At 33.2% G+C, this 25,290-nt stretch overlaps 1 protein-coding gene across 10 annotated transcripts in view; it reads left to right on the forward strand.

The window, feature by feature from the left end:
• Positions 1-25,290, forward strand: part of LOC119637592 (probable serine/threonine-protein kinase DDB_G0282963) — a 64,800-nt gene that overhangs the window by 21,389 nt on the left and 18,121 nt on the right. For 9 of the 10 annotated variants that reach the window (XM_038033739.1, XM_038033742.1, XM_038033736.1 and 6 more), the window contains one exon: positions 8,798-8,905. In XM_038033739.1, the coding sequence (XP_037889667.1) occupies positions 8,798-8,905 (108 nt within the window). Of the gene's footprint in view, positions 1-6,639; positions 6,912-8,797; positions 8,906-25,290 lie in introns of those variants that run through there. The other variant, XM_038033744.1, reaches the window with a different exon arrangement.

The following is a 25,290-nucleotide window of genomic DNA, read 5'->3' on the forward strand; positions in this document are numbered from 1 at the left end:
AAGAGTTATAATGTCCGTATTTAGGTGGACCATTGAATCGATTTAGCAATACGTATCGGCTAAAATTGTGATCTCAAAATTTATTCTAGAATATTAGTAGCCCTTTCCTTTTGCAATAGTAAATGGAAACATCTGCTATCGTACGTTTCAGCTATCTTATATAGCATAACAATTAAAACCAACCAGTAGGTACGTATTTAGCAAATAAAATTAGTTTTCTTTCGATCGTTTAGTTCACATTAAAGAATTCCAAACTTTGTGGTCGCCAAATGCGCCAAATTTCCATCAAAATTTCCATGTTAAGAAATGTGAAGATATTTTTTTTTTGTTTAAAAGAGTTGTGTTGTAGGCATAATTTATCAAATTTACTTATTATTTATACATTTATTAATTTTATTTTTGTACACTTACATTTGACTTATTTTATCCAATATTCCACCATATAGTCGAATTTTTCTACACCGTCCTTACTTATATTAAATTATCCGCCAGAGTTATGCTTCTAAATGTTTCTAATAAGGTACCGAAAATAATTATAATAAAACTACAACATTTACATAACTGAGAGTATTCCTAGAAAACGGAAATTTCCATATTTTGTGATCGCTCGGCAAGAAATCGAAGAGGGTTTGTAAGTAACGAGCAAAGGAGAGCTTGCAGTCGTATGCTCGCATCTCTGAAAAAATTGTTACGAAATGCACATATTTCGCACTATTACTAGATATAAAGACTACCTAGTCTCATTAATGACAGAAATTTCAAAGTATTGAAAAAAACAAATAATAACTTTCCATGATTTTATCTACTGACACCATAAAACAAAACATGTTATCAAAAAGAAATTAAGAAAAAAATTGTTGGGAAAGATTAAAAGAAGAATTAAAACTATCTATGAAGTAGTGTCAGCAAGTATTCAGTCGTGCCTGTTCAATTCCTATAGTCGAGCAGCACAAACTATCAGTTTCAAGACAAATCACCGATAAAATGAAAGTAAAAGTGAAATTTTTTTAAATGAAGATTTTATTATATAAAGATTCTCTGTTAAACGAAAACGTTACAAAAACTTACTTTCGAGGTGGAAAGCAAGGTTGGGTACCATTATTCATTAAAACCCTTCAGGTGCTTGTTTATACAAACTTTCGTGAAGTCAGAGGAAATTGGTAAATCTTTGGTTTTACGCTAAACGAAATTAAATTATTTGTTGTATTTCTTGCGTAGTTAAGTTGAACTTTTAAATGTACTTGCTTTGGTTTATACATAGGTAAATTAGAAATTAGTTTAGTTTTCTTTTTGCTTACTTGATCGTTTGTTTCTTCTGTCTGTTTTTATTCACACACTAATGATATGTTCCGTTGTGTATTCCTCGATGTTGCAATCGTCACACACAAAACGATACTATCGAGAATGACTGCCGAATCGAATACGCATTCGAAACCGAGAACCGTAAACCGACTACAGGTATATAATTATTTGGTAAATTTAATAATAGATGTGGGTAATTCTGGTGCAAGACATGAATGTTTTTAATGTATTTTTATAGATTTCTAATTTATTATAATAATGCCAATATTTTTATATTAAAATGTGTTACACCGCTAATGGGAAAATCAATTTTATAGTTTCATACCTTATGACCGAGAAAAGAGTTTTAGTATAGTTCACTCCATATTTTTGTGAGCATTCCTTTGCAACTAATCTGGTTTTGAAGATAAATCCCATGTATCGGCTTTTACAACAAATTGTATTCCGCCTACATTGTATCTTGCCGTTCAGTTGAAAATACTTCAGCTACTCTTGTTGGTACAGAGACCCTGTCAGTACAAATCAATCCTAAAGTATTATACCCCTTTTTGGGTCTTCCAATATTTGCAGATTCATATGGACTTGATGAGTAAGCACATTCTTTAATTGTAAGCTCCAAGAATCGTAATTTCAAACTATACAACATACACACTACAAACTACCTTTTTATTCGTTTGTCATTAGGTTATATGTGTATGTATAAACATTCTTTTAAATTTTTTGACAAGAGGGCTAAGCGCCTATAATCTGATAAAATAAGACAGTTTTTGTAAGAAAAACAATGCAGTCTTTATTCGGAAAAGTTTTTGCTTCTAATGTTCTGATTGATAGCGCTATGTATATTCACCCTGTTGTACACTGAACTATTATTTCTTATGTTATATATACATATGTATTTATGACACCCCGTGATATTAATATAGAAGTAAGAATTGAAATAAAATGAAGTATGGAATTACAAGCTGAAGAGAAAAGACGCATTTCATTTCGAGGTTACGAACACATTCTGTGTCGTTGTTCCTGTATTTGTAAGTTAAAATTGTAAAATATAATTTTACATATTCATGTTAAAATGTCAGCCGATAACGACTTCATGCAGCGGCAAGAATTTTCTTAAAAGTTTCTAGAAGAAAAACGGGCTTGGATGTAAACCATACTCAGAAGCCACGCGGATACTTTAAAAGCAGCAGAACAACCACTTATACCAGCTTTTCACAAATTTGATAAAGCAAATCAAAATTGGGATTCCTATTTGTAACAATTGCATCAGCATTTCGTATTGCATCGTATAGAGAATAAATTGTCTGGGAAGGCAAATATTATTTGCCTTGTTCTGGATAGGCATAAAGCTATTCGATATCTTATTTGGAAGTTCAAGAAAAATCAAGCCTTTGCTGAATGAATCTTCTGATTTTCAGACCTTTTTTTGTCAATAGAACACATTGTAGCAACTCGCTATAAATTTCTTAAGATGTAAATGAAACCTAGCCAGTCGTATAAAGATTGGATTGCAGATTTCCGCAGAAAAGCTGGGCAATGTAAGTTTAATTGTACCGCTGAGTAATGTTGTAAAGATTTTACTGATGAAATGATTCCATTAAAGCTTAAATCATGTTCTACTTGTTTTAAATCGCAAGATTAAGATACATGGAAGTTAAGAAACGCTATTTGCCGTAAATGCAGCAAAAAATCCTACTGCATTTGTTTATTTAAATCAACGAACCAAAGGAAGATTGTGAAGAAAAAGGGAAACTTGCAGGGATTGTTGAATATCAACATCAAAAAACTTTCATTGCAATATATTTGATAAAATTGTTAAATTTGAAGTGTAATGCGGGGCTTCTATCTCACTTATAGATATGGGAGAGACTAATTCGCGTACGCTTCAAAAAATTACTATATGGGTTCGACCAAAATCAAATACCCATTTAAAAAAGAAATTGAACGTTTAGTGAGTCAAAGTCATATTCAATTCGGCAATTGGCTTTCTCCCATTGTTCTTGTAAACAAGCCTAATGATTCATTACACATCAGTGGATATTTAAAAAAACCTGTCAATGCACAAATTGATATTGATCAGCATGCGTTACCTATTATGGAACAGTTATCTCACATTATAAGCTATGAGAAATGCTTTTCAAAAGTAGATTCAAAGCAAGCGTATCTACCAATCGAGCTTGATAAAGAATCAAAGAAGTTTATGGTTATCAATATTCCACTATGTTTTTCCCAGTCCCAGCGTCCATATTTCGGAAATCCCAGCAAGCCACCTATTTTCCGAAAGATTGTTGAATATTTATTTTCTAGTATAGAGAAATATGAAAATTGCTTCAATTACACCATTATTTCAGCCCCAACATTATCAACTCATGCTTTGCTTTAAAAAGTGTTTCAAATTTTAAAATCTTATGGTGTAAAATGTAATGCACGAAAACGTCACATCTTACAAGAGATGATAGAATATCTGAGTTGCATAATTACAGCGTGTTACCTGATGAATCTGGGGGAAAAGCCGTAAGTGGATTGAAAACACCAAAAGATTTGAAGCAGTTAGAAGCATTGGTGGGTAAAGTAAATTACAGCAATTAAATTACAATTAACCCGTTTGCTTAAACAAAAATTAAATTCAAATGATGCCCTTCCTTTTGGATTAGGAGCAGTTTTATTTTCAATACATCCTAAAGGTTCAGAAAGACCTATAGCATTCGCTTTAAAAAGATTGGACAACCATGAAGTTAAACATAGGCAAATTGAAAAAGGTGGTTTATCTATTATTTTTGGTGTAAAACGTTTTCACCAGTTCTTGTATGGAATAACCTTTAGTCTTTGGACTGACCACAAACCTTTGCTGCGAAACATCTTCCAACAATGGCAGAGCATACATTGCAGCGCTGGGCTATAATTTTGATGGCATACCTGTTCAAAATCAAATATTCTAAAGCGGTAAATCATGGTAATACTGATGCTTTATCAAGATTGTCAATCGATTTCGATGAATCAATCGATGATCGAATTCCCAAACACGCCAACGAAAATTCCATGTTACGTAGAATTCGAAGTCTTGTCTCCTTTTATGATGGTCATTGGGGCATTGTTAAGATGAAAAAGTTAGTTAGACAGCATTTGTGACGGTTAAACGTTTAAGTTTGCAATGCGATATTTGGAATATTAAACTTGCCCAAAATCAATCATCAGTTGGGAACGTGTTCATGTTGACTTCACCGGTCCAATTTTCAAATCAATCTGAATCATTTGGGTCGACGCACATTTTCAATTCCCGTATGTGTCTGTCACGCATAATACAAAAACAGATGAAACTTTTAGTGCTTTATCTTCACTTTGTATCAAGGATATTACAACTGCACCCTTCCATCCCCTTTCAAACGGATTAACCAAACGTTTTTGAGATCATTTAAATCCAACGTTCGAAAATGATTCGAAGATGGATTTTAACGAGAAATGCTTTACACCCATATCTTTATGCTTATCGTTTCATGACTAACACCGAAAATAGATCTCAACCATTTGAAGAACCGAATAAAGTGCAACTCGTTTCCAAAGATTATATATATAATTTCAAATTTGTAAAGAAAACTGAGCCTGATATTTAACTTTTATATTTTTTTGAGAAACAATGTTATTAAGAAATTTTAAATTAGTATGTTATTCATTCAATTCAATTTCAAATGCCCTTAAAAGTGTACCCACCACAATATTGCTGACTCCGTGTATATATTGAATGTCACTAGTAAATTGGGAAATGCCCTTTCGCTCGGACTTATAACTGTTTTAGAATGCAAAGCTATTGTTAATAGTTTGTGTTGTGTTAAAGCAGTAAATTATCCACCCTCCAGAATATGTCTGAAATGTATGATACTGAGATATATGGCTAGGAACTCACGATCAAAACTATTGTATTTAACTTTGGATGGAAAAAAACTTCTTCGAAAAAAATGATAAAGATTTAGTAAGCCCATTCACGAACTGTTGCAAGACGTCACTTATCGCTACACTTGACGCATCAGCCCTTAAAGATAATTCTGCCGTATTTCTAAAATGATTTAGCAAAACTCTCGAGGAATAGGTCTTTTTAATAAGTTCAAATGATTCAGTAGCATTTTCATTCCTTATTAAAACTTTATCTTTAGATTTAATTGCCTTGTTATTATATTGTGTATTGTACAAGTAAGTTGTGGTAGTTTCGGAAGATATTTATGCAAATAATTGATTGTGCCTATAAACTTCGGGCCTTGTTTCACTGATTTTAAGGTTTTTAACAGCAGCTACCTTATTTTCAGAGCACTGAGTAGCTTTTTTAGAAATATTGTCATCCAAAAAATCAATACTTCTTACCCCAAAAGTACACTTGCTAGGTTTAATATTAAAACCATTTTCATCTAATCCCTCATAAACCAATTTTAAATGTTTTAAATGTTCGGATTCCGATTCACTGGCAACTAGAACATCGTCGATATGAACAAAATTGAAATCAAAGTCCCTGAATACTCCGCAACGTTTGCACAGAATTCCTTAACCCAAAAGGTATAATAATGAATTCGAACATACCGAAATGCGTCGTTACAAATTTCTTATAAAAATTCTTTTCAGCCATCAGAATCTGATGATACGCCTTGACCAAATATAGCATTGAAAAAATGCGTTCCTTAGGTTGCAACTTATTTATAAGCGACAAGGAGTACCGACCGCTTAAAAACTCCACAAGGTCGCCGGTCATCTGGATCCTTTTTGGGTGCCAGATGTAGTGTTGACACGACAGAAGAACTGGATGGTCTATGTATTCCTATTACAATCAGAATTTCGAACTCTGTTTTGGCGGTTTTAAATTTGATAGGATCTAATGCCTTAGATTTTGAAAACGGAAGAATAACTTCAAGCTTTAGTTGATGTATAGTCTTATGTGTAACGGGTTTTTCATAATCTGATTTTGTGGCTAAACCCGGATAATTTCTTAATAACTCTAAAAATGGATTTTCTATTAAAAATAATTTTGGCAAGCAAATGCATTCAGCAGCTATGGTATTAACAGATATCTTATTTAATGGATCGACTAAACGCTTATGTTTAACATCAATTAATAGATCGCAATTGCTGAGGATATCAAGCCCAATGATTGGTCCGGAACCAAAAACGCGAACGGGAATTCACAGCGAACATTAAAATTAATATTTAACAGTAATATTGGATGAATTCTTGTTATTCTAAAATTTAGATGATGGAAGGACCGAAACTTCTGCGCCACTATCTACTAAAAAATTTAATTTGTTTTGCCTATCAAGTATATAAAAGCGAGTTTGTACATATTTAATACTTTCATAGTTTAGCCGCCCCAACTATGGATTCTCTTCGTTTATTGAATATGCACACGGATGTGCGCACTTCCCGGCATTACTATCGAATTTATAGTGGCATCTGTGGTATCAGTTGGGGTTTCTTCTATCACATGAACGAGATCTAGACCTGAAACGGTTGGGCTAAAATCAATTTGATTCAACTGCGCTTGCATGCTATCAACCTGAAGTGTTAATTGCTTTAAGGTCTCACATAATAATGCTTGACATCTAAGGAAATTTTGGATAGTTTAGTCGCTAGCGTTCTGCGAGGTTGACGCATAAGCATTAACTTTCGAAAAATTACACAGCTCCCAAATATCGTCGGCAAGCTTCTTCAGTTCTTTAATGTCCTTGACATGTAAATCTATAAGCACTACGCTCATACTATTAAGCAGCCTTTTTAACTACAGCCTTTTCAAAAGATCACGGGTAAAACTACATCCATCAAGAACGAGGACACTCTGATAGAAATCTGGTGGCTTGCGATCACCTATATCCGTGTCGGACAAAATTTTATCGGTTTTTGAACCTTCGCTGAAGAAATTCTTATTGATTAGAATTCTTTTTAATTCCTGATATTTGTTTGTGGGCGGAGGATCTCGGATAAAATCAACAACGGTCGCAATAATTTCTTGAGTTAGAGCGACCCTTGTGATACCTTTCGAAGCGAATTGTGCTTTGGCTTCGATAAGGCACGTCTGCGGACAACTGCATCAAAAGGGTGACAATTTGATGAAACAAGCTAAAACTTCCCTATTACGTGAAAGACGTTCGTCAAAGTAAAGGGTGCGAGTATTGCTGGTGTGTGTACTAGTGTCTGTGGTTCCATGTATATTGCGACTGCAGGGAAATAACAATTTCGATAATAACTTAATCATTATACAATTGCAAATCTCAACTGATATCTAATAACGTAAACACAAATTAAATTCGTGAAAAATTAGTAAAAAGTAAATTCAAGTATTTAATTAACATATGCAAGTATTTATTATACATATATATATATTCAAAACAACACAAAAGAAATGAAAGCAAATTTGAAAAGTGATAGTAAGCAAAAATAAAGATTTTGAAACTGAACATTTTTTTGTGAGTTCTCATTATTTTTTTTAAATGTACAGCAATTTTTAATCTTCAAACTTTAAAAGATGAAAGTATTCCAAATATTTAGCAATTTTCAATTGAATAAGAACAAACAAAAAGAAAATTCAACTGCTTTCCTGATGCTTTTTTGTCGTTTGAGCTTGATTGTTGAAATGTTGTCTCTCCTTGTTTCACTCCATTTTTTTACTAGTCTTTCTACGTCTAATGTCTGTTGAAGAATAGCATCTAATGTGGCATGGAGCCGAATGAATATCGGTTATTTAGAGTCGATTATTTGCTTCAACTGGCTGACTGGTTGGCTGATTACGTCTACGTTCAATGCTGGTGTTAAAATACTTTCGGGAATTGAATACTGGAGAGGCTATTATTGTTGTTGTGACTTCTTCTTTTCTCATTCACTTTTAATAGTTTTAACATTATTTCTTACGTTTATTATAGGTTATGTCGTCTTTTTAAAATGAATTTTCCTAATGGTAATTCAACTAATTTCGTAAAACCTCGACAGCACAAGTTCTCAATGGTGTTTGCACACACACTAATATATTTTGTTTTTAATTCTGTTATTTTGCAATCTACAACCGTTTATATTTAAAATATGATTCCATAACTAATAAAATTATTAACGCTAGAAAATTTCGAAACACACACTTTTGACAATTGAAGTGTCGTTCCAATATATTTCCTAATGTTGATAAGCTACACTTTTCTGTCTTGGAAAGGTATGTAACAATCGACAAGTTCTAAAAACCGTCACATAAATTATCTCAAATCTTTTTTTTTTGAATTCCTGTTAATGTCACTTGTTGTTTTTAAAGGATGATTGGCAGGCAGAATATCCGATTTATAGAGGTAAATTAAAAAATTAAAAATTTATAAAGAAAACTCCTATTTTATTTTTATTTTGACAATGTTATTATTACAAAAGATCAAAAATTAACTGCTCAAAATATATATTTTTCAACAACATATTTACTAAACAAAGTGCCCTTTTAATAATTTAATTCATATAACCCTGAAGTTATATTTTTAATTGATTTCAGATATTTATTTTTTTTACATCGGAGACCGGAACACGGACCGATGAGAGTGCAACTTACCAATCCAGTATCCAGATTCAAGCACGTTCAAAGCCTACAGCATATGTGCAGGTTTGTATTTAAATACACACAAACTCGTGATTATTTTTAAACACCAATTATTGCAAAATTTTTGATTTTAAGATTATAGTGGGTCACGATCTACAATTAAATATTCTACATCACCCTGCAGTTATTCTTGTAACGATTTTTCAAAATAACGCATTATATGGGAAGTGGTCGAAATGTTGGTCCTTGAGTCTAAATACACCAGTGTACCAAATGGTATCAAAATATCTCAATTATACCTTGTGGGTTCAGCAGAAGAAAACACGACGGACAAATGAATTGACAGACAATCTCAGATTAAATAAGCGATTCTGCATCAATCGGTATAATAAAAAGTGTGTCTATCTCACCTCTTTCTATGTGCATTCACCCAAACTTAATATTTGTTGGTACGGTGTGCTATGTGGGGTACAAAAAAGGCAACTTCTAAAAAAAATTGTTATAACACTATTTAGGTATCGTACCAACCAACTAGTAATACACATTGATATTACAGTGTTTCTTATCGTAGTTTCCTCTACGCCAACAAAAATGTGCTAGAGTTAGCCATAAAGACGAAGTTTGGGGTTGACAACCTTGTGAGGAAATGTCAGAAAATGAATTTGTCAATGGCGATTTCTAGTATTTAGTTTTGTTGAGTTTGCGTTTGGCCGATCACGCACGTTTACTTTTGGCGAAATAAAACTTTTTTTTCTCTTTACGCCTATTGGTTGTATAAATTTTATATAAAATTGTTGGTGATGTGATGATGGTGTCGTGTTATAAGGTATATTTTATGATGACTAAGGAAAAAATGTAAGACTGATTTATTGAAAATGCGCAGGCTTATCCAAACAGCCTTCTGACCTGTTTTGAAATCAATACATTGGTTCATAGGAAGGTCCACGAACATTGGTCGAAAAAAGGTAGATGCTACAAATGTCACCTGCCGTTAACAATTCTTAATAAATTTGCTGTAAGATTTAAGACTGTCGTAACGAAACCCGCAAGACTGTCTAGATTGTAATATGAATTGATAGTTTCGCGCGTCTTAGCCGCGCCAGGTGTGGACGTATTGTTTGGATATCTTACTTTTAGCCTTGACGGCAGGCAAGGTTGAAGATTATCAACGTAAACATCGCGGATAATTTTGTTTCTGTTGTTATGACTAGAGCTCAACGATGGCGATGTTCAATGTGAACTTAGACTACAAATCAAATCGTCTATTATGTTTGTTCTAACCGTTAGCTGCTCCTCTTGTAAAAATTTGATATTAAAGCATTTTCTAGCCGGAATATTGGCAGTAAAAATATCTCGAGGTATTTCCTGTTGACCACCTCCCATGCTCCAACTAAGCGATGTGCATTATTCTCTCTTCATATTAGGGCACAGCAACCATAATTTAAATATTACTTTTACAGTGTATTTTTGTTTGAGCGGTGGATGCCCAGAAAGTGTGAATCTGAATAGAAATGTGAATCAACTATTTTGAAATGGGTCAGTGTATTTTGGAAGACTCTATAAAATTATCAATTGCCTATAAGTAATTAATCTTTACGTTTTTAATAATTTGGGAGAAATCGGTTTGATTATTGTTATGGTTATGGTATGGTTAATGTACTGCACTGAATTGTGCGGATTGCACCCTAACCGTTTTGAGAAAACTACTTATTTAGAAATTAAGCAATTTTCGTATGTTAATGCAGGTTATATATGAAAGGAAAATAACCGAGTAGTCATTAAATAATTTAAAATATTGTTACGAAACTCGGATATTCTTTTTAAGAGAAATACACTTCCAAGTTTCCACTACAACATTTACTTTGGCAATACTCTCGACTCCAATGTTTTTGTCTGACTGACTTTGGCTTCCGCAAATAGTCTATTTATATACATTTTTACAAGAATATTACTATTATCTAAGTTCAGGGCTTCATTTTTAATCCGTTAACTTGCTTTTCCGCTCGTTTTTCTCGGGTGGCAGCCGCGTGATGTGCCGCGAATAGGCACTTGGGTTTTCCCTCTCTAGGAAATTTATTCTTTGGAAAAATCAATTAGTTGGAATGAACTAGGTTTGGGATTTCCGTAACAATATTAATAATATTACTTACACATATATATACGAATTTGCTATGTGAAATAGAAAAAAAATATAATCAGTTTTCGTTTAAGGGAGAATAGCTCGTTACGACCTTTCCTCGTCGACGACATCTCAGCAGTCTTCTCTCCTTTCCTCTTTATATAAATGTAGTAAATATAGATATAAAACTTATGCAATTATAGTTATGTTATATAGTCATAGTAATTTACATGTAGTGTGAGGAAGCCTATTACTCCCTTACATAACAAATCTGTCCGTATGTTTGTCCGCTCGCACGAATTATCTCTCACCCTTAACCAAGTAAATTCTGAAAGCAGTTGGTCTGTCTGTCCGATTTGTGTTATAGAAGCCGAAAAGGGAAGTGATATTTGACAAAATAATTCTTTGTTTTTCGAGTTTGCTGATAGACATAAATCCTGTTTTTGACTTATGGATAGGGGATGGCAGGCTCAGCATAGCCGCTATGCCTGAACAAGAGAAAGACTCTTGACGTACGGATAGGGAGTGGCAGGCTCAGCTTAGTCGATATCCCTAAACATCGGATAAGACTAGTCTCTCTCTGGCAAATCTTCCAACGGTTAGAGACGATAACAGCAACTAGGGCACAGGTAGGAACGGACGAGTGGCTCTATGGGCCCATAAGATTGGCTGCTATAACATCTCCATTGTATTTTGCAGAACTTTAGTACATACGGAATGCGAGAAGTAATATCTGATAAAGTAACTACGAGTAACAATGGGGTCTCGTTGCACTACGCTGGGTTTTTTTCGCTAGTACGAAAATCAATACGTTAAGCATAACTGTCCATCAAAATCGTTTTCGTGTTAAAATGCACGAAATCGTAATAATCTATGAAGATTGCGGTAAACAATAAAGAAATAATAAGCATACTCCGCATAAGAAAACCCAGGTTAAGTTACTCTTTTTTTTTTGCAATTATTTATCGAATTTTTTTACTAAGGTTTTGTGTATTTGTTCACTTTTACCGTTAATATATACTTTTACATTGGTATTATTGGTATTGGTATTATTCATGCATACTATTTTGTATGGATCTATACAGGATTTTTGTAATTTGTTTCTACTAGTATTGTCATTAATACTAGAGTCTCCTATTTCTACGTTTATTACATTTTTACAGCTTTGTTCTGAGTTTAATTTGTGGACACAGTTATTTGGGTAAGATTGTGTTTTAGGTTCTCTTATTCCTTCGTGTGACATGTATGATAGTTTTCCGAATAATAATTCGAATGGTATATAATTTATGTCTACATGTGGTGTTGTCTTATGTGCGATCCAGGTTGTGGTATCTATTTTCTCCTTCTTTATTTTGTGTAAGGGATGAAAGATATTCGATTAGAACACTACGGCTATGCTCTCTGATTTCTACTGTTTCACAAAATTTCTGTTGTACTTCTAGTGTTGCACATATTTCCTTCATCAGGTCCTTCGTGAAGTCTACTTCTTACGTGGAAAAATCGAAAACACCCGCCATCCCCACACAAAGTTACAAGTTTTGATGTTTTATGCTTATTTATAATAAGAAAAACAAAACCGAATGTTTACAACCATTTTGTACACTCGTTAAATGAAGGTATACTATATGCCTAAAAATGGGTTGTTTTTAAAATGAATATGGTAGACATCGCGATCACTTTTTTCTTAGTAATACGAGCGATATGGGCATCAAATAAAAGAACTTGGAGAGTACAATGCGAAAAACATAGTGATGGGTATGCAGGATTCGGCCCCCGCCGAGTATAACTTTTTTTTTGTTTTATCATGTTGAACATGCGTTTCCATATATATCTGTGACTTAGTATGCCTGAATATTTTCTTATAACAGCGTAGCTTCCTTAAATACTGTTGTGATCCTCTTCAATTAATTTTTTTGTTCTTTATTATTGCGCATTCTTTGTGTTTCTGCGTACAAAAGTATATTTATGCGGGTGTTTTACCTTTATTTGCATTGAAAAATCACACCATTTAAATTGATTGAGAAGTCTTTAAAATTTAGTTTGTTTAGCAATGGTTTTCCTTCATTTTCAAGTGTTAATTTTTTGTTATCGTTTCTTATTCGCAATTCTAGTTTTCTGTTTATATGACTAATTGATGTACATTCCCATACATATGATATTGACATTTCCCTTGCCTCATGCTTCGCCTCATTACTAATGTTTTCTTTATTATTTCTTTATCTTAGTCGACAGTTGTAGGTATCATTTACTTGGGTACCATAAAGTCTATCTTGATTCTGTGGAGTTTGTTGGCATTCGTTGTTAGTCGTTGTTACTTTTAAAGTGGAGCTTTTGTGTAACAATAAAGCTACTAGTAGTGTACGATCTGTAACCACTACAAATCTTTCACCGAATAGATAAACCCTGAAATGGTTAGTACCAAAGTGACAAAAAGTATATTGTCTTTTCTATTACTGGTTTGTTTTTTCCGTGTTTATTTAGTAACTTACTAGGGTATGCTAATGGAAGGTTTTTTCCTATATCGCTTATGATAAAATTGTCCCTAGTACAAAAACGGATGCGTCGGTAGTTAGTACGAAGATTTTTTAAAAATTGTGATATAGTAATATTGATGGGGATATGAATTGTTGTTTAAAGGCTTTCTTTTTCTGCGCATTTAAATTCTTGAGCTTATTTTAATAAGTTGTTTATGTCTTTGGCATCCCATCATCTCCAGGCGCACAACTATATATTAGAGACCTCAAACCATTTTTTGAAAATGTTGTGTAGCGCTTGTTGTCGTGTTTTCTCTTTTGTACCTAATCGTAATGTATTTATTAGTATTTACTGAGAAATTTTGAAATGTTACTTCGTTACTTATGGTATTCAATATTTTTATACGCTTCGACTCGTCTTTCGGTATTACAGTGTTGGCTATAAATTGTTATACTATATATACTTTTGCTATATTCTTGCTTAATGGTATTGCATCTTTCTGAATCGTTATTGCTATGGGTGCTATTATCTCACATATTGGTACTATACGTATATCCTTATTATTCTTCTTTTTGTCATATTTAGGCAGAATAGTTTGGTTATTGTTGGTATTTATAATCAGAGAGTATGTTTGATAATCTACATTATAAGAAAATTTTTGTAAGAAACCTCTTCCTATTATGCCATTAGTTTGTATGGGAAAATCTCGCGTTGCTAATTGAATTTTATATGTAGTTATTTTTTGACCTATATTTATATGTAAGTTCGTTGTTCGTAATTGCTAATGATTCGTTTGTTATTCCCCTTAATTTTACGCGGTCTTCTTCAGTTTGTTGATAGTCATGTAGCAGGTCTTCCTTACATAGTGTTATGCCTACTCCTGTGTCAAGAAGATTTATTAGTTCTAGTTGGTTTGCATCTTGTACGTTTAGTAATATGTAGTATGCTAGGTTTGAAATTTTGAAAGCATGAAAGTTCTCGCGAACTCCCGAGTTCGGAGTTGGCTTCAAGTAAACCGGGGCTATTTCATTTCCCTGATCTATTGCTTGTATACTCTTGTTACATTTTCAGTTATTATTTCCATTTCTATTTAAGTTTTCATGGTATCTTTGATCAATTTAGTGCGTTGTTGTTTTGATAGTTTCTGATATAGTTATTCCAACTTTGTACATATTTGTTGGGATGTACTTGGTGACTACTATGTTGATTGTTATATCTTTTGTTATGGTGGTAAGGTTTTTGCTTATCGGTTCTTATGTGTATGCTATTTTTCGGAGTTAGAGCTTTTTCATATTATAGTGTCGTGTTTATTGCTATTGCGAAAATTTTTATTTCCACGGCAAATATAAATGTTTTAATGAAATCATCTAAACCATTTTTACCTTTGGGGGTTGGTGAAATTTAATACGATTTGGATAGCCGGACTGAGCTTACAGTAAAATGTTTACTGTATTAATTGTATTATAGCAATTCTTGAAAGTTATGTAATATTTCTACTATTTACAAGCGCTTAACTCTTAACTCTCTGTGATTTCCTAAGTATATGGGTATAGTTTTGGCTACCTATTCCATATTAAATTCATATGCTTTTGTGTGTGTTATTTTTTTCTAAGGATTCTCCTGTTTTTTCGGAAAGGTCCTTTGTTAAAATTTCTTTTGCTTTTTGGGTCTTCTGGTTGAATATCTTTAATTTTTCAATTAATGTATTGGTCTACATCCTTTGTTTTTTAGCGCTTCTATTCTTTTTCGTAGCTCGTTTATCTCTTCTAAGTTAGTTTTTTATTGTTTCTTTCTTATATCTCCTATTTGTTTGTTTCTTTGCATTATTTAATTATAAAATAATATTTTATTATATATTATAGTATTTATGTTTGTCATGATTTCTTTCACCATTTCCATTATAGCAGCTTGTTAACGAAAAGTAATTTCTTTTGCTTATTTGCATTTATATTTTGTGTTACAATTTGTTCTTGTTCAAAACGAGTACTGACCGTTATACTTGGTTAGGAAGTCTTCAAGTTGGTCAATTTCTATGTGGTACTCTGTAATTGTGGCAATGAATTGGGCTTTGCACCTTTTGTGTGGCAACTGCAAACGTTGTTTGGCTCGGTTTTTTGATGTCAAGCTGTGTATTGGCAATGTGTTGTAGGATTCCTTTTGATTTTCTGGGATAGGTGAAAGGGAAATTGGTCTCTTTCCATTCTGCATTAGGCAGTCGACGATAAACAGAATGAATAGTTTTAATAATCTTGGAGTGAAAGCCCTAGAGATCATCAATTTTCACTTAAGAGATGATTCTCTACCACTTTTCAAATACTGATGTCATTTTGAGATGGTGTTGCGACATGGGTATGCATCTTTCAGCTCGCTCGTTCTTTTTTCTAAATTGTTATCTAGTTTAATGCCAAAAGAAGAGGAACGCACACATTCGACGAGATTTTGTTTATATCAGAATTCAAATTTAAGCTGTAATTTGGTTGAATGATACACAATAAACTTTATGTCTTCAACCTGGAGCAACATAGGAAACTGTTCTTGTCTAAGACGAACTTTTTAACGCACAGCTACGGTGACACGGTGCCGTCTCCGATAGTTTACGTAAAAGTTTTTATTTTCAATATACCCCTACGGTTTAAGATTGTGAAGATTGATTTGTTATATCTATTTGCTTACCGGAAAGTAGGTGTGCTCGGAACGAGCCTATAATAAATTGTAATAAAAAAAGCATGTACGTGTAGGCAGATGATGCCTACACGTACAAGCCTTTAAAAAAATTTTAAAAAAGAATATAAATAAATAATTAATTTATAAATAATTAAATAAATAGTTTATTTATAGCAAATAAATAAATTTAAATACTAATTTTATTTAGTGAAGAAAGAAAAACCACCCAGTCAAAGTTACAATCCTTAAGTAATTGCAATAAACAACGTTTATGAAGTCAAATTATGTTACGAAAACACTCAGAAAGGAGTATACAACTATAATTTTAATTTGGTGTACCAAACTTAAGGAATATTTTGCAATAAAACTTACGCAAGTATGTCCAACGTTGAATGCGCATCGAACGATGGTGGGACCTGGACGCTACAATAATAGCAATTTAATTAATTCGAAATAAAAAATGGAGAACAATCGGTTTATCGATAACTTTTTCTTTGCAAATTGTACTTAGCTGCTGCGAGTTAACATGTCTTGGAAGATTTCATTTCCATTCCTTGAGTGAACGGTGTGCTAAGTAATGTATTTGAATTGAGCCTTTTCCAAATTAACAATATGTTTAATAATTTAAGTAGGATACTGGATTTGGTATTTACTAATCCAAGCGTTATATGAAGGGTATCCCGCCAATTGAGCTTCAAACACCAATTTCGAGAAACGAAGCAGTCTGCTATCCATGGAGGCTGGGTCCTTTATTCCAATCAAAATTCGCCAAATTTTTGCGGTCTGGTTTAAGTGATTGCTTTATTCTGTAAGAACCTTGATAATAACATTTAAATTCCTCCGTGGTCTGATAACAAATTAAAATTTCTTAAAAATTAAAAACAGCGGGCTCTATAACCGCTAGAGCAACTGCAAATTGTTTGCCGAATATGTAACATTTATGAAAGCCCGCGTATAGTATATTGTGCAGAACAAGTTATGTCACCATATTACTTTCAATCTGTGAATAAAAATTAAAAAATTACCCTAAGTTTATTTGTGATTTTGTTAATATAAAAAAGAAATCTAACACTTAAACTCTGCTCATGAATTTAAACAATATTGGCTGTGCTAACGGAAGTAAAATTTAAGAATTCTCCCTGCTTTTGGACCTTTCCTGTCGCATGTAAATGTCTAGAAACAATTGATTCATCAACTTAACTTAACAGTTATTCTAATTCGCCGAACCAGATCTTTCATAAGTACGCGCAGTAACAGGGATAGAATTGAGTGCCCGCAGAGTATATGTGAGTGTTGAAGTTGTGACAACATGCAATGAAAGAAATTAAGACAAGAAAGAATAAGTCCTTAAGTAGAGACTCACGTAATCTGCTGACTACGTTTTTCACATAAAACCTTATTAGCTTAGCCGAACTCGTACTGAAACTAAAATACAACTGGTGGAATTTGTGACAGTAAATTCATTGTGTCAAGAAGTTTAAAGGTCGATCATTACAAGGTTGGTCAAGTTCTGTTTATCTTGCTCGGGGTGATTATCCTTAAGATAATTAATTATCGCTATGCATCAATTTTGATAGATATATTAGCAAAGAGTAAACTTTTGAAGTTCACGTATGTCCCAATTTGATTACTTATTAAACGTTCGAAGACTTTCGATATGGAGAGAAAAATGCTAAATAGGCTAAAATCCCTTGGAGAAGGAGATTGATTTTTTTCCAATGTGCCTATATACGACCATTTTCTTAAAATGAATGAATGCTCTACGCAGAAATTAAACGTTTTAACTGAGAATCCTAGGACCGAAATACAACGGATTTTTAAGCACAACTTTATTAACGCTATATAGTCCAGGAGCTGTCAAATTGTTAAGAAAGGCTTTTACTTCTTTGATACCAATCCAGGAATTTTTATTAAGACCAGTAGTGGGATCTACGTCTAGCTTTTGGGTAAAGACACTAAGTTGCTGGATAATGGAATAGGATATAACTTTAAGATTTGATCTAAAATATCTCTGATATTTTCTACGATAAGAGTTGCTATGAAAAATGAGAGACTTTCGAAAATGAGAAATAGTAAAAAAAATATTTACTTGGGGAATTTCGAAAAATTTGGCTAAGAAAATCTTCCATTACAATGTAGCGAAAGAAATCCAAAATGTATTCAATGCTATGATGTGATATCGTACTGTTATCTTCAACAGAATTCAGCAGAAGGCTTTCTATAAAGCTTTTCAATTCGGGCTATTTTGTACACCATTCTGTCGTTTTTAAACTCAGGATAAAATGCGAAGAATTTAGAAAAAATCACGTGCTGATGGTCAAATTTCATTTGAATAATGGGGTTTCCAAATATGTGAATAGTAATTTAGAATTGATGAATAAAATATAAGTTGGCTAGAGCTGAGTTGTGTAATATCGGTGATGTATAAAATAATTAAATACCTTTAGAAAGTTAAATAAAACTTAAATTGTGTGAAGACTTTGAGGAAACTTTGGGTAATTTGTATAAAAGACGGCCAGTCTTTTTTACAAACTTTTTTATAACAGCTTTTCCAATAAACCCCAATAAACCAGCCAATAAACTTTAATGCCACGAAAGAATCGAACTTAGAGAATTTGAGTATTGTTGATTTGGCTTCTATCAAATATTAGGGCTGGAATACCTAGTCAAAACCTTTTTAATATCTTTGGTGAACGTAGTTCTATGAGGGTTTGTGCCGGCTTATAACCCTATGATGATTTGCAAAATAATCGATTTATTCTAACGTTTTAATTTTGTTGTGAATGTCATATATTGTATTTATTAATTTTAATTTCGTATTTCAAGCACGGCTTTATTTTCAACTTCTTCTCTTCCCTTTTAAGACCTGTAACGGTTGCAGCCTGTAAATAATCCTTCCCGTCTGTCTGTATATCGAACTACGGAGTTTTTTGTTTTTAGAGCCACACTTTATGTGCTCACAAGGCAAAAATTTAAAGCCCTTTCATATCCCCCGGACTAGCTGGCTCAGCAATAATACATGTATTCGTCTCTACCGTTTCCGATCCTCTTCAATCGGCCCTAACAATAATGCAATCCGTAGTTAACATGTGGGCAGACCTCTCTGGGGACATACAGACACCTAATGTTACAGTGCTTTACCCAAACAACAATAAACGGACGGACGAAGCCTTCTGAGAGTCCTGGGCCATTCTGCACCCTACCTGTGGCACATGATTTCTAATAGGAGATTCCGATGACCCTCTAACATGCTCTCCCCTCACACAATAAAAAAAGCTTTAGCACATTTGTATACATCTTCCGTTTAATTCATATTACATTCAATAACAAAAACAATATCTATGTCTTTACATTAATTAAAAGAGAGCGGGTTAAGTAATTTGTAAGCGTGTATGTATGATCATTTAAAGTATATTATATAGTAAACAAATTGTATATATACATACATGTTGTATGCATTAAAACAAAAACAATGAAGGACATTATAGGCCGATTATTTGCTGCTGCTGATGACGAAATTGATATTATAGGTGATGAAGTTAATGATGAAGTCGATGACGTAAATTCTCAATACTTAACAAATTTGTGCAAAACGAAATATTTCTTATTATAGTCTTGCCCGACCTCTTTACATATTCCCATACAAATATACTTAATAAGTAGATTTCTTAAAAATTGCTTCGTTTAGGATTGCTTATTATAACATTAAGAATTTGCTTAATATTAAGTCGACATTTTTATATGAATCAAAATTTCTTTATTTGTATCAAAATTCCTTTTAAAGCGTAAATTTCTCTATCGACGTTTGGATGATAGCAAAACATCAACAAAATCAATAAATCCCGTTTTTGTTCGTTTCTTAACCTCCAATATTCGCTTTGAAAAAATAATCATGTTTCAATATTAGATCAAATTTACATCGAATTTTTTTAGTCCAAATATAATAAACGCTTTTATATTGTGTATTTCCCGTTTTCTTTTTATTGTCTTCTACATAATCCACTGAATTGAATCACAAATCCAAAAGAAGTTTTTGTACAAGCACGTAATAAAATAAAACAAAAATTAAACACAAATTCCAACAGTTTATAAACTTTTAGGAAATATTGACATCTGTCGCAATTTTGCGTAAATTCTCAAGACATTTTTCTTAAGTTTTCTCCGACTCGGTTTTTGGGCCGACCAAAACGAAAATCCTCCTTTCTCTTTTCGTCTAAACATCAATCATCTCTCTACGCGCAAGATTAACAACCCGAACTAAAACTTACACGCTATGGCTTTTGCAAAAATTGCGTATATCTAACTCAAATAGCATTATATATTCTAACATAAAATCAAAGTGTAAATTCTTAGGTCATTTCAGCGGTGTCAACTCGTTTTGAGCAAAATAAAAGCGTAAACGCTAACACCGGCATCTCAGAAGTAATGTGGAATTCAGGCTATTGGTAAAGGTGCCACCTTTCATGTCAGGCGATTGTCCACTTATTTCATTGTTTTAATGTCGACTACTCGAGCCGTTCTGTTGCTTTCTTCTACAATATTTATCACATAGTTGGCGAGCACGAATGTTCCGCAACATCTGACGAACAAATAACAAAAGCGCTTTGGGTCCTGCACGGCAATGCTTAACATGCAAGTAATGCAATAAATTTACATTAAATTGTGGCTCGTTTGTGAATTGTACCTGTACTGTACCAGCAACGCAGGAAATTTTGCACCGAAACATACCTGTGCCTTTGCTAAGTGACTACCCATTCAAATTGACATGAATATAAATCTATTTTCTGTATAATTCGATACGATGAGGCTTAAACTTTCAATTATGTGGCATTGACTTTAAAATTTTTATTATTTTTAGTAACTCTGTTCGTTGAATTCCTGAGGTAATGCTTAAAATTCGCAAACACATTCCGCAAGCGCACGGAATGACTGAGATAAAACGTAATGATAAAGGCTGCTTACGGCATTCAAGTACAAACCTGTTTATATATAATTCTGAGCGATTTGTTATAATTTGCATTATTTTATATGATGCGGATGCACTTTTCTCTAATAACTACTCATCATGCTTCAAAATGATGCGTAATTGATTGGCCAATTTTCCTTAGTAGGCGCAAAGTGTGCTTACAAGCGAAGTGTGCTTGCCTTTATGGCCGGTTGTTATATTTCTTATGTTAGGTGATTTCAGGTTTCTTTATGTAACATGTCTTTCCAATGATGATCTTGGTTTATCCCTATTCAATCTCCCACTGCTTGTTACGATTTGTTTCAGAGAATATGTGATCTTTACTTATATTTACCTCTTTTAAGCGTTGTGCGCGCTAATATTTTCCTTTTATCTTGGTTCTAACGATCTATCGCCATTCGTATCGTTGTTGGTTGTTATTTTTAATAATTACCTTAGAAAAGGCTACTAATGAGAGTTATGCGAGCAATGTTACATTTTACCTCTTCATAAGTGCGGTCCTAGAAATCTTATAACCATTTACAGAGGTATCCCAAAAATTAGTATCATTCCGAAAGTTGTTTGAGCGTTCATTGACAGACAGACTTGGACTTGGAGTCGAATAATCATCCCGCCGTCTTAACATAGTTTCACCAGGGGTAAACCTACGACAACTAATCTCTTCTTCTCTTGTATAAGTTGAACCGTGTTGTTTATATCCGGGCGTACTCAATGTGTCCTTTTTGACATTTACGTCTCACCAATATTGATGTTATATAGGGGGTTCCTCAAGGTAGCCACCTTGGTCTGTTTCAGTTATTGTTTATTAACGACCTGCGTTCATGTATAAAAAATTTGTTGATGTGAAGATTTTCATTCATTTAACTTGGAAAGTGACAGCGTGCGTAGTGTACCGCTCCAAGATGACCTCACCGAGTTATATGATTCCTATAAGCGGAATGGTGTCTTTAAACCTGAACAAGCGCATAAAGTTTACATTCTCTCTTAAGAAATCTAATTAAAGCAATTCAAGTATTTTACTTGTTACTATATTCACCATATCAAAGTAGGTTTTGAATATTGAAATATTTTTTTTCGAAAATTTTATATTAAATTTTTTCAGTTATTGGATCAATTTTGTTGAATATTGCCTACGTAATATTAATCTTAGTGGGCTCAGACCCGTAACCATTGTAGGAAATTCATAGAAGTGTGAAATCGAAAATATTAAATACTCGATAAAAACTGAAATGGCTAATCTCAACGGACGAATTCCCTTGTTTGATGGATCTAACTATTGAACTTGGAAGACCCAAATGTAGGGAGTTCTTCAAAAGGGAAGGTTGTTGAAATTTGTAATTAGTGAAGAAAATAGACCGAAAGTTCCAGATTTAACACATTTCTGAACAGCGATTCAGCGAACTGAACATTAAAAGTACTTACAGGAACAACGCACGTACGATAAATTGGCGTTGGATGCTCGCGCAGAAATTATTCTCATGCCGGAACCAAAAATAGTAGGAATGGTAAGAATTTAAGAAAAAGAATCATTTAACCGCAACTCCAACAGGCTAAGGTAGAATATTTCCGTAAGTTCAGCTCAGTTTGGAAATGTCCAATGCCCAAAATCTGTCGGATTATTTAATTGAATCTAATATACTTGTTTCAAGTTTGTTGAAGATGGAAGTTAAACTTGATGAAAGTCTATAGGTTGTTATTTTGCTCCATGGTTTGACGAACAAATTTAAAGAAATACGTGCTGCATTTGAAACGCAAATGAGTTCAGTGAATTTGGTAAAATCGAGATTGTTGAAATCTCGATGTGAAAGCGATGACGAAGCAGGTTAAAGAGTATGGATCTTCTACAGGTGTGTCCTATAGAAGATTTCCGTACAATTGTCGCAAATGTAGCAAAAAAGGACAGAAAGCAAAGGATTGCAGAGTAAACTTTAATGACAGAAACTAGACTGTTAAGGGCTCAAATGAAAAGGCTTATAGTGTAGGCAAATTTTACCTGATAGCATCAAGGACAACTCATTTTCCGTGTTGTGTTTTGATAGCGTGGCTGCGACTCATATGTGTGTTGATGGCACATTCATCGCCGACTTGAATAGAAATTCTAATGGAAAAGTACTGTAGTAAAGAATGAAATGAAATCTATTTGCAAAATACGTTATTCGTTCCATTGCTTGGTGAGAATCTAGTTTCGATATCGCAGATTATTGACATGGACAGAACAATTTTATGGAGGCGAAGAAGTAAAACGGGATTTTTTTAAATGAAATTGTAGAAAATCAATCTACAATACAGAAAAACATCAGATTCGAACGGGAAAGTGGGACTTTGACATCAAAGACTTGGGCATTTCAATTCTGTGTGTAGTAGTGCAAGGTAAATAGGTATACCTTTTCCCAAGAAGAACTTTGTATATACGGATCTATGTGGATCAACCGGCGTTAAATTTTTTGGGGAAAAGTTATACTTCGCTATTTTTATAGATGATTATTTTAAAAAGATATTTATTTTCTGTGTACGAAACAAGAGCAAATATCTGGAGGTGTTTAAAGAGTTCAAGAAAAATGTCCAGCTGGAAATTGGAAGAAAAATCAAGCACTTGCGTAGTGATAACACTCCAAAATTAGTTTATAAAGAATTTTCTACTTATATATTGCAAGTCTTACATTACATCAAGAAACTCTGAAGAAGGCAAGCAAGGATCAGTGAAACCGATCCAACTGCCAATGCAACCTAAAATCCGTTTTGAAAAAGAACCAAAAATAGCTGGAGCAGCTGAAAAATTGACACAAAAAGTATCAAGAACTAATAGGATCGTTACTACAACTTTCGGCTTTCAACTATCCAGATATACCATGTAGCGTTAACATGTTGTCACAATTTAATAACGATCCCCGTAAGCAACATTGGACAGCAGTTTTGTCTGTTTTAAAATATTTGCGCATATTTAAGGATTTTAAACTTACATTTTCTAAAGCTGGAATTCCATTATTTGGTTATGTCGATGTGAATTGGGCCACCGACATTAATGATAGAAAGTCTCAGACAGGTTTTTGTTTCTTACTCGCAGGTGCAATAGCATTATGGGAGCCACAAAAGCAGCGGGTGATATCAAAATCGAGTGCTAAATTTAAGTACATAAGTCTTTCTGGAGCGGCTAAGGAAACATATAATTTGCGATATTTGATGTCTGAATTGGGACACCGATGTGACAGTCAACATTGTTGAGCGGTTTACAAAGTGTTCAAATGATTGCAAAGTTCACGGACAAAACGTATTAACTACCGTTACCATTTCATCCGTCAAGCAATTGAAGGACACGTTGTGGATATAAAATATAAAGCAACCAATGACATGAGTGCTGAAGTTTTAACAAAAGCCTTGCCAAGGATTAAGCATAAACAGTTTATAACATCAATGGGTGTTCAAACAACAATTTAAGTTGAGGAAGCTTGTTGAGGAATCTAATTAAAGCAACTTAAATATTTTACTTCTTACTTTATTCGGTGCATCAAAGTAGTTTTCGAGTATTGAATATCTAAATTTTTTGTGAAAATTTTATATTAAATTTTTTCAATTATAGAATAAATGTTCTTGATTATTGTCTACGCAATATTAATCTTAACATTCTGAAGACCTACCACGTTGTCCGTTAACTAAATTGTCCTATTATCCTATTGCTACAACATGTTACATTCATCAATGATTTAAGAACACTCATAGTGTTATTTCTGTGGCAAATAAGCGGAAACTTCTTGTTGCATTTGATAAACATTTCTCTAAACAATTTTTTGACTTCTGCGATATTAAACCGTAGTATTTTACAATAATAAGACCTCTACGCTGTGATTGTAGCACGAAATTATTATTATTATTCCGGCTCGCTTGCATAGATTCAAGTCTCATCTTCCACAAAATTTGATGCAACGTCTTTTTCCAACAAAATCACACGTTGTAAAAATCGGAAAGATTCCTTTTTATGTCTTACAAAATCAAACACTAATGATGTTTATGATGTCTGTCACAATGCTATCAATTTAGAAAAAAAAAATGATTGATTTTTGAGATAATAAACAAATTCATCTTGTTTTGGGGGCACGGTATTATATAACAAATTTTTTTAAAGAAATCTTTTTTAGATTAAGTTAGTTGTTACTCCGTTATGAATTTCTGCATTAGTTACCCTTTCTTTCGATTTAACACTTCTTTTCGCCTATATTCATTCGGTCT

Source organism: Glossina fuscipes, unplaced genomic scaffold (genome assembly GCF_014805625.2).
Source record: "Glossina fuscipes isolate IAEA_lab_2018 unplaced genomic scaffold, Yale_Gfus_2 60, whole genome shotgun sequence".
Lineage (NCBI taxonomy): Eukaryota > Metazoa > Arthropoda > Insecta > Diptera > Glossinidae > Glossina > Glossina fuscipes.